The following is a 17,500-nucleotide window of genomic DNA, read 5'->3' on the forward strand; positions in this document are numbered from 1 at the left end:
ACTTAACCTCCCTGAATGGAATGCCAGTCCATCGCAAGGTTAATTATACCACCAGTGTTTGATCAGGCTTCTTTGACAATTCACCAGTATTCATTGTAATTACCCATCTATACTCCATAGAGCACAAATAATGCTCAAGACGAGTACTTGGTATTTGTATTTGTACTCCAGAGCACCTTGGGAGTTAGACAGGTTTTCTCACATCACACAAGTGAGGAATTGGATTGAAGTTACAAAAAAAAAAGGCAGCTGAGACAATTTAAATCACTTTTCTGACAATGAAGAGTCAGAATGGCCAGTGAATATTGATCCAAGTTTAATAGATAAATTGAACGAAGAAAAGCAGTTAGACAACAATGAAATTTCATCAATTATTGAAGAAAATAGAAACAGCACTTAATGACAATGTGCCAATTCTGTTCCCCCTTGCATACTTCTGTCACGCACTCCCCATAAATACATATCCATGAAATTCACCCACACTGAAATAACAATTTGGCATGTTAGATAATACATAGCTTATTAGAAATCTTGGTGTGTAGAATCATTGAGCATTTTTACTAGTTATTTCTATTTTGACTCACCCTATGGGCTCATCAAAATACGACACAACTCATAAAAATACTCAGTGATACTACACAACAAAACATCTAATAAGGTATATATACTCCCAGGTGGAAAGAGGCACTGTGAAAGTTAGTGTTAGTGTTTTGCCTAAGGACATAACAGAATGACAAACTCACACCTGCTGACCAGGATTCCATTACACTGATTGTACAGCCATTGCCTCTCCCACAGAGAGAAATAAAATTTTATCCCCAAATTTTATCAAGCTTACTAGATATCAGATAAAATTGCAGTCGAAAATCTTTGTACACCTGAGGCAGATTTTGATGTATACTCACACTATCAATGTAATGCAGAGCTCCAAGTACTGGATAGGGGGGAAAGAGGAATACAAACACATAATGAAGAACAATAGCAGTATCTCGGCTTGACATCAGATCTACAAGGGTTACAGTCAGAAATGGAATTATTCCAATCTAAAAAAAAACACAAATTAAAGAAAGTCATTACTAAGTTGAAGGAACAAGAGCAAAACAATATTGTCAAATTTAGAGGGGCAATTTATTGTTGGTCATTGGAAGGATGCCACTTTCACTTACTTGTGTGTCACACCCATGTTCTTGCATGTCAATCACGTGCACACCTTTTTACATTTCACTAAAAACTGCAGTAATTTCATAGATGTACATGAAAAGAGCTAAGCCACCCCAGAGTTCTTAAGCTTACAGCTTTCATAAGGTGATTAATTTGTTAATGAAGATAATAATAATAATAATTACAAAGATAATAATAATTATTATTTATAGTCAGAGCCACATTTTGCATGGGAGGAGGGACTTTGGCCAGACTGCATTAAGCAGTTTCTAAATGTTTAGAAAAATTTTGCCCCTACATCCTTTCTAGAGTCAAAGCCAGACCACAGCATTGGAAGTTAGGAGGCTGAAGGCTTGAATCCTCAACCTCCTGCAAGGCAGTCAGGCACTCTACAACCTGAGCTAACCAGAAAGTGAACAAGGAGTAAAATGTCACATGACCAAGGTGAGCTAGAATAGATAACCATGAACACATGATTTACTTCATTGTGCCTGCTTGCAAAACCACCCTTACAATATGATGACTAGTAATTATCACCATACTTACCCAGGGGAACATGTACACATGTGACCAATTCCATGAATTCTTAAAGGACACGAGATACCACAACAGAATCCCAGCAGGTACGTACAGGAGGGCTGCGATCACCAAGCATCCCATAGCAGGTGGAGGAGATAGTGAGGGCAGCTGAAAGGCTGGTATCAGTATCAACATCAGTATCACTGAAATTAAGACTACGATGCCATCAGAGATAAGAAGCGCAAGGCAATACACAAAGGACGATACTCCAGACACCCTCAGTAAATGGCGCATCTTCACCTGCAGGACAGAAGTGACATTTATGGACACTATCAGAGCCATAATTAAAACCTAAGGTAACAAAAGGCCTATTTTTGAATTCGAATCTTTTCAAACTCTCTGGTGTGTGGAATTTTCTTTTGTCCTCAATTTATTCAACCTTTACTATTACTATTAATCACACCAGAGACGAGTACCAGAATTTCAGAAGCACTGAGAGCAAATTAAAGGAACTTAGAATATCATATATTGGTTTTGTAGTTTATTATTTTTTATGACTGGTCTAAAATACTGTTGTCATCTTCTATCAAAGCCTATCAAATGTAAAATTAAAATGATTCATAAAAGCAATGCAGTTTGTTATCAGCATTTACTGATGATTCAATCAAAAACAGCTTTATCACAAGGAGCCACACAAAGAAACTTTTATCCATCCTCTTATTCTTACCTGCTGTTCTGTTACAACCGAAACTCCAATGCTACCTGGAGTAACAAAGAGAGCCATTCCAATGAGAAGGATTGACACAAATGCCGTGACGTCGAAAGTCCATTGAGGTTTCAGGTCAGGGAAGGCAAGAATGGTTGACTCCAGTGGAAAAGGTGTTTTGTTTTGACTTTTTAAGGCATTCATATGCAGAATGGATCCCAATATGTTGATACCAACAGGTACAGCATGTACAGCTGTGTCATTGTATTGCATCTCAAAGCTTGATGAAAGATCCTGAAAGGCAATTCTAACCTGTCTCACTGCATATATTTGTGTCAAGTGACATGCTAAAATAAAGCCTGACAAAAAACTTTTCTCTTTTACCCTTAAACCTGTAAGAGTGCGTGACTAGCTTCTTACTTCTGTTTACGGTATCACCCCCCCCCCTGAATCAAATGTACATGTAAAGGTTACAAATTAAAATAATTAAAAGGAAATTATTACCAATTTGAGAAGTTCTAAATTGTCAATGTTAAGAATATATTAAATACAAATGTACAGGTGAAATGGTAAGTATAAAATAGGAACTAAAAGCTTACTGATTAGGTTCTTTTCATTCAGATACTATTTCTAGGGTTTTCTTCATAACTGAATGGGGCATTTCCAAGATGCCCCTAGCCTCTGTTTCAAAATGAGGAAATCATTTGATATTCCCATTCAAATAAAACTAAATTTTAACCAATGAATAATTAGGTTTTGCACCAAGCCTTATTTTGAAAGTGAGTGCACTTTAAACTTGGGAATCACCCGTTATTTTGAAACAAAACAATTTCTGAGAAAAACAACCTATAAATGCTCTAGCTTGCAGTATTTAATTCAGGGAAGAATACTCTTACTTACACTAGATGGTGACAAATTGTCAGCAGGAAACTTGAGAATGTTAAATCCCAAATTGTACAGATCATGTGATGAGTTGCTCAATATGCTACTTATAGAAGATACCAACACCGTACCCACACCATAATCACCCAGGTAGCTCATAACATAGTCCACGGCTCCTTTGGTTGAGTTCTGGAGAAGAGCAAAGGAGGCATAACTCTCTTTACTTCCAGGTTTCAAGTACATCTCAGGTGTCAGTTTGAGAGGCACCAAACCAGTTGCTGATGGGCTGTCATTCTTGACTCCATGTAAAATTGAAAGACCAACAATCATGAGAATTGGTGGAAAAATAATTTGGACAAATATCTTGGCAGGTGAACGGATTGACATTAACCAGTGAATCTGAAAAGAAACAGAAAAGTTGAGCCCTATTAAGCTCAATCATAGTATAATGCAAATCTGTAAAGTAATGATTTTGCTTTTACAATATCCAGTGGAAATCTGCTCTGGTTGGTCTTGACTAATAACATACCCATAGTAATCCTAAGACCTGTTGTTTTGCCTTCCAGACTGATTTGTGTGAATCAGCCATCAGTTCTGGATTATTCAGCTCCACTCCTGTGTTATGTAATGCATTGGTCGATCCAGAAATCCTACTGCCTCTGTCTTCAATGTTGATAGCCTCTAAAGGAGCCAACAAATTGACAGATTGTTCTTGGCCAACCTTGCAAGAAAAAGAATAGAAAGACAACTGGGGTTACTTAAAAGTAAAGGCAGACAATTTTTAGCTGCAAAACACAAATGTTGTCAACCATTGAACACTATTGGATGGGAACCTGTGAAAAACCTGTGAAAAACCTGTGAAAAACCTATGAATTTTTCTGTGAAAAAACCTGTGAAATAGCATTTTTCACATGTTTTTTCAAAGGTTTTTCATGGGTTTTTCACATATGGTGTGAAATTTTGAAAACCAGCTGTTAACAGGGCACTTTAATCACAGGGTCAAAAACCTGTGAAAAAAATCTGTGAAAAAAACTGTGAAATAAAACCTGTGAAAAAACCTGTGAAAAAACCTGTGAAAAAACCTGTGAAAAAACCTGTGAAAAAGAATCTTGTTCTGGAGCTTTTTCACATGTTTTTTCACATGTTTCTTCACATGTTCCTTCACATGTTTTTTCACATGTTTTTTCACAGTTCTTAAAATTCACAGGTTTTTTCACAGGGTGTTTCTGTGTCAGATAATATTTCACACGCTGTTCACGGGTTTTTCACAGGTTCTCATCCAATAGTGCAGCAAAGGGCAGACATACCAGAAAACAGGCTCTGGAAAAGTACGTTGGCAATCTCATTAGCACACCCTGTCCCCCTCTTAAATTCCTATCATCAGCATGTATATTCTCCACACATTTCTTTGGGTGCAAACAAGGAGAATTTGTTTAACAATCAAGAGCTTGTTTAGTTGGTGATCATTTCCTTTACTCTCATTACCCTAATGTGTGATCCAGGTGTGATATCGTAAGGAGAAATTAGATGCTAGTCACTTGTAGGGGTCAAAGGGTTACTTTCTAATTTAAAACTCAAGGATTTCTTACAGTAACTGTTTCTTGTGCAACATCTGCTGATTTTTCTTCCTCTTCAGAAGTGTCTTCCAGTTGAAGAAATACTTCCTCTAGAGTTGTCATGGACACACCATAACTTGTCACACCTAATAAGGGGGCAGCACAGCCTTCTGAACCATCATTGTTGTCCTCAAGTGCCTTGAGTAAGTCTGAAGTGTATGTGGAAATTGAGTGAGTAAGTTGGGAAAAAAGTCATTAACAAAAAATCTTTCATAAGCACCCTAACGATAATTGTGACCAATCTATGCCTCTTGTCTGAGTCTTACAGCCAATAACATCACAGCCAAACTGACCAATCAGATTACAAGAACTGGACTTATAACATTTTAATGACAAAACTTCCACTTGACTCTGAAGATGACTTCTGCTTAGGTTGTTGAAACATCAGTGACCAGCTACTGACAACAGTCCTTCTCAAAACTGGCCTCACATGGACAATCAGATTTCAAGATTAAACAGACAGGTAATTTCTTGTAAAAATTACAGTGATTAATTTTGGTGTTGGCTGGTACCAGCATAATGGAATCATTCTAATAAAAATGGCTCCATTTTACGGTAGTGACTAAAACGAAGACCCGGCCCTACCAAAACGAAGACCCCCTACCAAAATGAAGACCCCCTACCAAAATGAAGACCCCCTACCAAAACGAAAACCCATTACCAAAACAAAGACCCATTACCAAAACGAAGACCCATTAATAAATTCATTATGTTCATGAGACACTACAAAAACAAAGATCGCTACAGAAATCTTGAATTCTGAATTTGGCACGCCTGTAATTTATTGCAGAATATTTCAACAGTAGAGCCCTATGGAGCTTTAAATGGGACAACTAAAACGAGATTTAATAGAAGAGACATGACATACACAATTGGAAGATGCGTTGCGTGACACTTTAAGTGATGAAGGTAAAGATAACATTACAAAAGACAACTGTCAAGAAGCACATATGGAATTCATATATTCCATCATTGATCCATCAGTGGGCTGCATTCCCACAAAAACGGGAAGCTTTTGGGCCATCAATTGGGCCACGCACGGCACTTGGAAGAAACCGTGTACACTGTAAATTTGAAGACGGCACTTTGAAGCTTCACATGGGTTCTTTTAAGAATTAAAATTATCAACAGGATCATTCATGAAATTTCACTCAAATGAGTTTCCGGAAACATTAAATACAAAGCGCGTTATTGCAAGCGTTGTCCTGTGTGTTTTGCTCCTGGTAAAAATGGACTCTTCTCTGACTTCTATTATCCATCGACAAAACGTAGAAGTCAGTAAATGTGACCGATTCTGCCCAAGAAATTTTATTGTCTGGAGCTTAGACTTGTCAGGAGAGTTTCCTTGACAGCTGGATTACACCCCATGTTGTGAAACCATTTGTGAATGTAACCTTTCAGGGAAAAGTCACATGTAGACTGTGATGAGAATTTAACCCTAGGAGCTCGAGCAATTAAACACACGTTAAAGGGTTGAATAATCAGAGTACTTATTAGAAAAAGCAGCGAATCAAAACAGTATAGTGAACGGATGACAAAATTGAAGTTGCAGATGTGAAATTATGTGGTCCGAACTAAAGTCAAACAATAGAAAAGAAAAAAGGGAAATGGCTTATGTACGCTAATACTAAAACATAACTCAAGAATACTGATAAGGAACATGATCTTATAAATAAAACAAAACGATTGAAACTGGAGACATTTGATTCGCTTAATATATTTGTTTTACGTGGAAACGAAAGAGCTAAAGAAACGTAATTAAAATCAAATCAATACAGCTATCCTATTTTAGTTGATGGAATATATGAATTCCATATGTTCTTCTTGACAGTTGTCTTTTGTAATGATATCTTTACCTAAATCGCTTAAGGCGTCATGCAACGCATCTTCCATGTGCATGTCATGTCTCTTCGATTAAATCTCGTTTTAGCTTTAAAGTAATCCCATTTAAAGCTCCATGGGGCTCTATTGTTGAAATATTCCGCAATAAATTACAGACGTGCCAAATTCAGAATTCAAGTAAGGATCTTCGTTTTCATAGTGTCTCATGAACATAACGAATTTATTAATAGGTCTTCGTTTTGGTAATGGATCTTTGTTTTGGTACTGGGTCTTCATTTTGGTAATGGGTCTTCGTTTTGGTAAGGGGTTTTCGTTTTGGTAGGGGGTCTTCGTTTTGGTAGGGGGTCTTCGTTTTGGTAGGGGGTCTTCGTTTTGAGGGTCTTTGTTTTAGTAACTACCCCGTTTTACAGTAAATCTGGGAGGAAAAGATTTTTTGGACTTGGTAAAGTATCTGCTAGACATGCATGGGGCGTGCTGCAGTTTAGATGGGCAACATTTGAAAATAAGCTTGTCTTGATCAAGTTTCAGAAATTCAACAAAGTCAGTCCTGAATTTTACCTTTAGCAAGAAAAAATACCCACAATCAGAAGTTTTAATAACATAAGCAAAGTAAAGTGCTCACTCTAATTGGTCAGTTCATTGTCCACCATTTGCCTATGGGTGTACGCTGCTGACGTGAGCAAATGCAAAGACTAGTTTCTGCGCACTTGTTTTTTCTGGCCATGTAAGATTTCATTGTTAAATTAAAGGGAACTGTTTTGCTACAATGTATCAATGTTATGTTATAAAACAATGGGTAAACACAACAGCGTACACTAATAATTTATGGATGCACTTGGGAGGTTTGCTAAGCACTCAAGAAGCTAGAGTCAGCCGGCCTCTCCAATATCGCCTCGCACGACTCTTACACTTCTTTAGTACTTAGCAACTTCCTACATGTATCCATAACTCAACAGTGTATGCTGTGGTGTTTACCATTTGTTAATTGGTAACTTGTAGTTGTTCATTCACTTTACCTGGAAAACATGACACTTGTTGCATTGGCAGAGCAAATGCCAATTCTTTGCCATGATGACGGATAGCTTCTGCACCTTCCACTTTGCTTTGAACAAGCTCTGTTAATGGCTGAGTATCACAATTCTCTACTAGAGCCATGCTGAAAGGAGAAAGTATTGTTAATCAAACACACAAAGAGTATGCTTTCCAATTTTCCTAAAAATAAAACCAGTGAAAGTGAATCAAACTAACCACAACAGCCAGTCAAAACAATTTAAACCTACATTCAGGTGTCCATGAAAACTCAACGTGAAAACTATCAATGAAACCACCTGAAGTGTGGAAAACATGAAAGACTAACTTAAAGTCAGTACTGAGTTAACCCTTTAATTCTCACAAGTGACCAAGACAGAATTTCTCCTTATAATATTGATACAGTATCAAGCAGACAAGTGATGAGAAGAAAGAAAAATGTTAAGTAGAGAGTACTGGTATTATAATTAGTTGATCCAATAAAAAATTCTCCAAACTAACATCATTAGAATTGTATAACGTACATACCGTAAGGAGAATCACTGATAAGATCTTAGGCTGGAGTAAAAGGGTTATTTTAAGAAAATACAGACTGAAAGAAGTTGTGGTTTTGTACAAACTTCTGACCAATACTTACTTCAAATGATATCCAATTCCAAAGCGATTCTTGAGAAAAAGTGAGCTTCCTGCACAGCGCACTCTTCCTTTGGATAAAATAGCCTTGTAATCTGGAGGTAGGAACACAACCATTCAGCAAACAAGACAAACTTATTCAGCATTTGCATAATACAATCCTGATGAAAAAAAAAATTCACACCCATGATCAGGGAATTATATAAGGGCTTCCTGAAAGACCATGACACAAAGTAAGCTCAAAGTGACCAATTGGTAACAGCCAATCAGGGCAGAGATCAGAAGTCAGTAAAACAAATAATTCATTTACCAGCTAAAATGTCTGCCTCATCCATAAAATGGGTTGTAAGAAGAACCACTCGGTTTTTACACTTCTCTTTCAACAAAGACCACATGAGTCGTCGTGAATATGGATCCATTCCACTTGTGGGTTCATCTAAGATGAGCACCTTTGCATTTGTACACAAATAACAAATCCTTTCAATCACTGACTGGGAAAATCAGTCGAACAAGTTGCTTAATATGCTAGTAAACTTGACTCCTGGCCGAGGCCAAGACCCACAAGGGTCACTGAGTTGAAGCCTCTTGGATACGGCACTACCAGTAACTCTGCATTTTCCCTTCTCCATCTCCAGGTTAAACTTTGTACCTGTGTAACTTGAAAAAAACTTAAAAAGAAGGATTCCTTGGGCTGGACCAACAACCTACCCAATTCAAAGGTAAATACTTCATGCACTGAGGGTTGACCATTCACTCCAAAGAGAGATTTAAATGAAATGTATTGAGACAACATCACTACATTCCAAGGGTAATGAGAAGAAAAAAATTATCAGCTATTGTAGGCATGTCATTTGATTTAAAACTATAAATACACAGGACAAAAATGATCAGGAATGCATGGCAGACAGTGGAGAGAATTGAAATTTTGATCTTCATCTGGTGAAAAGGTCAAAAGTAGTTGACTTGTAGTAAAGAAATTTGGTTTCCCATTTGGTTTCCTCTCGTAACATTTACAATTCGACATACACAGGAATATACCTTTGGGTTTCCAATGAGTGCTATGCCAACACTTAGTTTCCTCTTCTGGCCTCCACTCAAATATTTTGACAAAGTGTCCTTTTGGTCTGCCAGGTCAATTTCTTTCAACAATGAACTCACCTTGAAAATATGCGAGTTACTTTACATCATTTCCCTGTCTAGCACTCTGCATCCTTAAAATGCATCACTTCACATGAAATCATGGCTTTTCATCTCTAGCTTGAGCTTATTCAAGTCAGGCAAATCATTGATTTCTCATAGAAAATTAGCATGGCCTCTTATTTCTTTCTAACCCCTTTTAAATGAAGCAATACAATTTTCTCTAAGTATGTGATAAATAAACCACTATTTTTGGAAGTATCATGAAGATTCACATGTACAAGGGTACCACCAGGAGCCACTACTCCAAAACTAGTCTGTGGCAGGTGCTGGTTCTATTCCACAGAAAAAAAGCCTTAGATAAAAACACAGACCATGTCCTGACTTCTCACTCACTTACCTGAATAGCAAAGATGTTTACATGCAACAGATCTGTGTTACAGCTAACAACCTTACCATGTCATTTCTCTCTTCCACTGGCACTTCTTTAAGGCCAGAGTAGAACTCTAAATGTTCTTTCACTGTCACAAAGTCAAAGAGCGCATTCTGTTGCTGACATACACCTTGCATAAAACAAATGCAAACAACATGAAAACAATAGTTATAAAATGATCTTACATTACACCACACTGATAAGACAAGGTCATACCCAAGATTACTGACAAGGGAAATTGCAGTCAATTTGTTGAGATACAGTGACCAGATCAATGTTGGTATCTAAGCAACTACAAACCACCCACCCCTCCCTTACCCAACATTAATCCTTACTTGTTCTCAGTTGACTGTTGTTAGGTTAGGAGAGGGGTGGGTGTGCAGTTGTTCAGATACCTACCCCAGACACCTACCCCTCCCTAACCTAACCCTAACCCTTACTCATTATCAGTTGATTGTTGTTAGGTTAGGGGAGGGGTAGGTTCTCAGTTACTGAGATACTGACAATTGACTGTTGTTAGGTTAGGGGAGGGGTAGGTGCTCAGTTACTGAGATACTGAAAATTGACTATTGTTAGGTTAGGGGAGGGATAGGTGCTCAGTTACTGAGATACTGAAAATTGACTATTGTTAAGTTAGGGGAGGTATAGATATGCAGTTGTTCAGACACTGACATTGATCTGGGCAATCAATGGGAACTGGTTGTCAAGGAGAGAAAAATAAATTAATTTACATGCTCACCAATGCCCTTTCTAATTTCCTGCATCTGATTGGGGTCAGTGATGTTCTTTCCATAGACAGTGGCATAACCCTCAGTAACAGGAACCATTCCTGTCAGCATGGCTATCAGTGTTGTTTTACCTGCTCCATTGTGGCCCAACAGTGCTGTCACATGACCCTCATATATATCCATGCTGACCCCTGGAGGTGTACCACAATAGTTTTCACTAACTTAAAGTAATTTCTAACCAGGGAATTAATCCTTAAAATAAAGAAAGAATTCTGACTGTTCGATTAAAAAAGGAGAAGTAGTGCCTTGGTCAGAAATTGGTGCTTAAATTGACTGATTATAACTAGTCTGACAGGTCTGACTGACTTGGGGAGCAGTGGTGAGAGCACTTGCCTCCTACCACTGTTGCCTGGGTTCCATTCCCGGACCTGGCATCACATGTAGGTTAAGTTTGTTGTTGTTCTCATCCTTGCTCTGAGGGTTTTTCTCCGGGTCCTCCAGATTTCTTCCCTCCGCAAAAACCAAAATTCTTTTATAACATAACCAAAGTAAAGCGCGCGCTCTGATTGGTCAATTTAGCATCCCCCATTTGCCCATGGGTGTACGCTGCTGACGTGAGCAAATGCAAAGACTAGTTTTCCACACACACTTGTTTTTTCCAGTCATGTAAGATTTGTTAAATAAAAGGGAAATCTTTAGCTACAATGTATCAATGCTATGTTATAAAACAAATGGTAAACACCACAGCATACACTATTGAGTTATGGATGTACGCGGGAGGTTTGCTAAGCACTCAAGAAGCTAGAGTCCCTCTCGGCTATCGCATCGAACGACTCTTACGCTTCTTTCATGCTTAGCAACCTCCCGCATACAACCATAACTCAATAGTGTACGCTGTGGTGTTTACCATTTGTTAAATATTCCAATTCGATCTGGAGTCAAGTGTTTTTAGCATGAGCTACTGGCTTGGAAGATTGGGCAACCACTTCCCACATTATCAGCTTTAAATTATTTATTTATTTATTTAAAAATTATAGTTGAGTGAAGAGCTGACTGGCTTACTATCTGACTGAAAAAATGACTGACCTAATGTTTGTCTGTAATGTGACTGACTAGCTGACTATCTCAGGTTCTTGTTTCTTACTGACCAATGAACTGATTGACTGTCTTAAATAACAACCTGACTCTTGTCTGATTGACTGTCTATCTACATAACTGCTTCCCATCCTGCTTAGCTGACTGACTGTCATGACTGACTGCCTGGTGACTAACTGACTGACTGACTGACCGACCATCCGACCGACCATCCGTCTGACCAACTGACCGACCGTTCGGCTGACCGACCCTCCGACTGTCTGACTAACCGACTGTCTGACTCTGACTGACCGACCCTCTGACTGGCCAACTCTGACTGACCAACTCCCTGACTTACCAACTCTGAGTGACCGACTCTCTGAGTGACCGACTCTGACTGACCGACTCTCTGACTGACCGACTCTCTGACTGACCGACTCTCTGACTGACCGACTCTCTGACTGACCGACTCTCTGACTGACCGACTCTCTGACTGACCGACTCTCTGACTGACCGACTCTGACTGACCAACTCTCTGACTGACCGACTCTCTGACTGACTGACTCTGACTGACCATCTGTCTGACTGACCCACTGTCTGACTGACCGTCTGACTGACCATCTGACTGACTGATTCCTGGCTGTCAACTCACTAACTGATCAACTGATGATTAGTTTGATAGCTCTCACCATCAACAGCAACAACCTCTTCTTTCCCATGATAAACTTTCCTTAAGTTGTGAATGCTGAAATTAAAACACAGCAAAAAAAAAAATACAGTTATGAAGTAGAATTCATTATCACATCAACAAAAGTGACAGTTTATCTCTACCTCATTCAAGTACTGTTAAAATAACACTTGTTTGTAATACCTTATTACTTCATTTCCCTGTAATTCTGCCGGCATGGCCTCAATGTCTTGAGAAGCCTCCTCTACAATTGGAGAAAGCTGTCTGCTAGGTGCTTTCCATTGCTCCTTCTTGCCACAGATACTTTTCCAAAACGATAGTGTAAAAATGAAGTAAGGAGGTCTGCGCTGACTGTACTCACCAGGAATTACTGCATCAAAATACAGAGCCAGCAGAAAATACAAAACAGTGTCAACCAGCAGCATTATAGTGGGATACATGGATGGAAAACTCCCTTTGGTGGACCAGTTGTCAAACTTCAGACCTTCCCCATCAACAGCCTAAAATTTCAAGTTGAAAAAATTTATCAAAGAGCTGCAGACACACACATACCTTCATGTATCTTCAGAAAAGTGATTATTTATTTTAGGTGTGAGTTTATAAACAGCCTTAAAAGTTCTTCAAATGCATTCAGTTCGCAAAAGGTGGAACTAAAATAAAGCAACCCACCTCATACAAGGCAAGAGCAAACGCTGTTGGTGAAAAGAGTGACAATAACCACTTCACAGCATTAGACACTTCAGTAAGGACAAGGGGAATGGCAAGGGTTGCAAGAATTGTAGTCACCAGAGATGCAAAAAGGCCAGCACACTCGGCACTCTTGAAGAATGGCATCAGCATGAAAGACATTGTGATGATGCTTAAGCTATACAGGTAGCAGATGATGACTATCACAACATAGTTGCTATTGGAAAATATATTTCCTGGTATTGCGATCGCATTCAAAATGAGGACAGCTACTAGCATGATCACTGCATAAGTCATAATCCATGACAACCAGTATGCGATATCAGAAGTACCCATAATTCTCATCAACTCCTTCAGTTTTAGTTCCTTCTCCTGCACTAGATTGACTAATAATGCATTGAAGTAAGGAGCACAAGCCATGACCATGTAAATCAAAATAGTAATGGTAAACCCTCCTATAGGTTGCTTGTAAGAGCCCTTCGGCATCATCTTTGCTTTGATGTCTGGGACATTGTAGTGAGAAAAATTCCCTTCAACCTTGAACAAGAAAATATTATCAATCAAATCACTTCTATCACATATCAATTATAACATAACCAAAGTAAAGCACGTGCTCTGACTGGTCAATTTAGCGTCCCCCATTTGCCCCTGGGTGTATGCTGCTGACGTGAGCAAATGCAAAGACTATTTTCCGCGCACGCTTGTTTTTTCTGGTCACGTAAGATTTATTAAAATAAAAGGGAACTCTTTAGCGACAGTGTATCAATGTTAAGTTATAAAGCAAATGGTAAACACCACAGCATACACTATTGAGTTATGGATGCACGCGGGAGGTTTGCTAAGCACTCGAGAAGCTAGAGTCGCTCTCGGCTATCGCCTTGAGCAACTCTTATGCTTCTTTCGTGCTTAGCAACCTCCCACGTGCATTCGTAACTCAATAGTGTACGCTGTGGTGTTTACCATTTGTTGAAAGCAAATCACAAGTCAGAGGATTAAAGTTAACATTGGTCTGAAAAGAACATTGTATACCTTCCAGGAGTTCTTTTCCCTAATCACTTAGCAAGACTAATAGTCTAATACAGCCAAACCTGTCATAAGCACTCACCTGTCGGGAATGGTAGGGTGACCATTTAATACAAGTTCCACAGAATAGGGGTGTTATGAATAATGAAAAAAAAAGATGATAAAAAATGCCAATGTACACAAACTCACTCAGAAATACTACTGACAGATTTTTGGAGAGAAACATGTACTAGTTTTTTTTCCTTTTGTTTGTTTTTTTATCCTTTTGTTTGTTTTTTTTTTCCCTACAAATATTCTTTTAAACACTGGCAATAACTTTTTTCAAGACCTCTAATTCAACCTTCTTGACAGACATTAATCCAGACTCCTTTCACTAAATCCTGGGTCCACCCAAGAAAAATTATATTTCAAAAGCAATTACCTTTGTAATAGCAGCATCAATCATTGTTTGCAGGGCTGCTATTTTCATTACAATATAAGAATTGGCAGGGCAGCTCCCCGAAAACAAACTGTAGATATAATGACATTCACCTTGACCTGAAAGGGAGAAAATAACAAAAAAAATGGAATATTCATGTTGAAACATTTAACAGCAACAATACTCTACACAAGAATGATATCCCCTACAGGCACTTTTACAAAAAGATCATGTCAAGAGAATCCCATAAGATGTATGTTTCAAGTTGAAACATGTTCTGGGAGGGGGGGGGCCTATCTTTTTTCAGTCTAGATGGGAATGTTTTACAAAAGAATGTAAGATTTTTAGGGTCTTGACCTTTAAAGCAGGTATAAAAATTGTACAATTTTTCACATTCCTGCTTCTTGTTTCCAGTAAACATGGGCATGGTATAAACTACACATAAATACGAGTACACATACCACAATCTACAATAAATTATAGTTTTTTTTTTTTTTTATCATAAACAAGGTTGGGTTTTGAGATCTGAGCAGCACACCCTTTAAATGTCCTCCCACGCTCAAACACAGGTTCCCAGACCTGGAAAACCAACTATATGAATTCCCAATTTGACCTAGAAACATTGGGAGTTGCATGAGTTGCATGAGTTGCATGAAAAAAAATACAATTTATTTGCTACATACTTTCAGAGCCAGGTATTTATTTTCACTAGCTTCCAAAGTGTTTGTTGTAACTACAAGTGGAGGTAAAGATAAAGTCTGATTACAAGCCAAGTGCCCAATCAGACAGTGCTTAACTTCTGTTTCCATAACATGAAGTGACTACGAGTATTTCTACTCCCCCCTGGAAGGGAGGCTAATCCATCATAGGGTTCCCCCCCAGCATTAAATCTGCTGGTACCCATTTAAACACCTGGGTGAAGAGAAGCACTGTGAGAGTAAAGTACCTGGCCTAAGAACATGATGCAACCAATCAATCCAGGATCAAGCGGACTAACCATGAGGCAACCCAACGTCCCATACTAGCGGAGGGGGACATCAAAATTTTTGTAGTTGTGCAGTAGCTAAGTTTTTGCTTTTGTTTTGTTTTTTTTTTTTTAACAGTAATTCCCTTATATAAAACACCACACCACAATAATGTGGCAATCTCAAATCTTGAAGCGTGAATTACCTGTGTTGTCCAAGGTCTGAAGTATGACAAAAAAAATGTTATTGCTTAATTTGAGTTGTTTTCTCAATGATCAATGACCCTATGTGACCCTATGTCAACTAAATATAGCCTGCCTTGGAGGCAAAAATCTCATAATTTGCTAACAATGTAGGGGGACAAGGGAATTTGAAGTAAACAAATCCATGCAAAACTGCTTTTTTAACAATATACCAGTAAATTTTGAATGAAAAAGAAACCAACATTCTACCTAATATGTAGTTCCACCTGCTGTGCTGCCTAGTTTACATTTTAGGAGGTGGGTCCATGTTCCAGGTCTTAGGTTTCAGTTATGAATATACTTACACCCTGTCATACTGGTTTGAGAACTACACTTCTTGAATATCCCCACTTCAAAGGAGTTCATCTTGTGGATAGTGAAAGTAATTGAGCAATGTACTTCATCATATATATGTGGTGGTTCAATTTTATCCTTGGTTTAAATTTTATTTTCTATTGTTTTTGGTTATCAGGTAATGTATGATAATAGGGTTCAAACAATGGAAAATAAAATTTACCCAAGGATAAAATTGAACCAGAACATATATACAATAATAAAATATTATTTTATTTTAATGTTCTCTTGAAATGGGCCCGTGTTCCCCTAAAGGACATTGTGAACTTCTTTTGCACAACAATTAGACCTGTACTAGAATACTGCGCTCCACTGTTCCATCATGTACTCCCGGCCTATCTTAATAAGGATATAGAAAGAATTCAGAAACGTGTGCTTTCCATAATTTCACCTGAAATGTCATATTGGGAATGCCTTGACAGTCTGGGTCTGCCAACTTTGTATGATGGACGCATAGAACTCAGATCTCATTTGTTCGATTCTATTGCTAACAATCCCGAACATAAGTTGTACCATCTCCTGCCATCAAGGAAAAAATCTAGTTATAATTTAAGGCGTCAAGAGATATATTTTGCCACGTTCTCACATGGAACGTTTTCGACCCTCTTTCATTTCTGTTATGTCCTAGGATGCGCACACTAGCTCCTAAAGTTTTAAAGAAAGTCGACTTTTAGATATGCATACATATTCTAGATTCATTATTTTAGGCATTTACATTTATATGATTGTATTTAGCTCTATATTTTAATCAATGTTATCTGTAAAATACGAAATTCAGTTTTACGACTGCAAAGTATTATTCAATAAACGATCTATCCACACGTGGGTTTGCTGTACGTACATGTACTCACCGACAAGTTTGTTCTTTGGTGAAGGGAGTCCTTCCGGGACGCGAAGAGTATACGCAAGTCCTTTCTCTTTACCTTTCCCGAACTCGATCCCTACAAGTAGGTTGGTGTGCTCCTTGTAATGGGCCAACATACCGTCGGTGGTGTTAAACTCAAGATAATTCACAGCGCTCTTTGAGGCGCTCCTCACTAACTCCATGACCGAACCGGCGTTTGAGAGATTGTTGGTCACATAAGCGATGTTTGGCCTTCTACTCGCATTGCCCGACGATCCAGCCAGTCCTATGCTGGAAATGCTCGCTGTGGGTATTTCATTTTCTCCCACAGCTGGTTTTACCGTCTTTGGTATGCTTCTTCGTATAATAACCAGCAAAACAATCCCACAAATTGGGGTAAGTATCTCTTTCAAAGTTTCCTGCTTGTTCCTTTTTTTGATGTGGAAGTTTTTCAGGACGAGGTACTTGGTTTGTTGTAAAATTCCCATTCTTCATTTATCATTCAAGAATCAGTCGTGG

The 17,500-nt window shown here is 38.4% G+C and overlaps 1 protein-coding gene across 3 annotated transcripts in view; it reads right to left on the reverse strand.

Moving 5' to 3' along the window:
- Positions 1 to 17,500, reverse strand: part of LOC111322990 (cholesterol transporter ABCA5) — a 28,081-nt gene that overhangs the window by 10,516 nt on the left and 65 nt on the right. For 2 of the 3 annotated variants that reach the window (XM_088736214.1, XM_022926239.2), the window contains exons 1-17: positions 16,989 to 17,500; positions 14,580 to 14,695; positions 13,118 to 13,672; positions 12,632 to 12,948; positions 12,450 to 12,505; positions 10,698 to 10,877; positions 9,982 to 10,088; positions 9,427 to 9,546; positions 8,699 to 8,837; positions 8,393 to 8,483; positions 7,743 to 7,882; positions 4,858 to 5,033; positions 3,798 to 3,989; positions 3,287 to 3,667; positions 2,408 to 2,680; positions 1,708 to 1,980; positions 906 to 1,043 (exon numbers count right to left, since the gene is read on the reverse strand). The exon at positions 16,989 to 17,500 is cut by the window's right edge. In XM_088736214.1, the coding sequence (XP_088592340.1) occupies positions 906 to 1,043; positions 1,708 to 1,980; positions 2,408 to 2,680; positions 3,287 to 3,667; positions 3,798 to 3,989; positions 4,858 to 5,033; positions 7,743 to 7,882; positions 8,393 to 8,483; positions 8,699 to 8,837; positions 9,427 to 9,546; positions 9,982 to 10,088; positions 10,698 to 10,877; positions 12,450 to 12,505; positions 12,632 to 12,948; positions 13,118 to 13,672; positions 14,580 to 14,695; positions 16,989 to 17,469 (3,735 nt within the window). In that variant the 5' untranslated portion in view covers positions 17,470 to 17,500. Of the gene's footprint in view, positions 1 to 905; positions 1,044 to 1,707; positions 1,981 to 2,407; positions 2,681 to 3,286; positions 3,668 to 3,797; positions 3,990 to 4,857; positions 5,034 to 7,742; positions 7,883 to 8,392; positions 8,484 to 8,698; positions 8,838 to 9,426; positions 9,547 to 9,981; positions 10,089 to 10,697; positions 10,878 to 12,449; positions 12,506 to 12,631; positions 12,949 to 13,117; positions 13,673 to 14,579; positions 14,696 to 16,528; positions 16,608 to 16,988 lie in introns of those variants that run through there. The other variant, XM_088736215.1, reaches the window with a different exon arrangement.

The sequence above is a fragment of the Stylophora pistillata genome, chromosome 10 (assembly GCF_964205215.1).
Source record: "Stylophora pistillata chromosome 10, jaStyPist1.2, whole genome shotgun sequence".
In the NCBI taxonomy this organism is placed as follows: Eukaryota; Metazoa; Cnidaria; class Anthozoa; order Scleractinia; family Pocilloporidae; genus Stylophora; species Stylophora pistillata.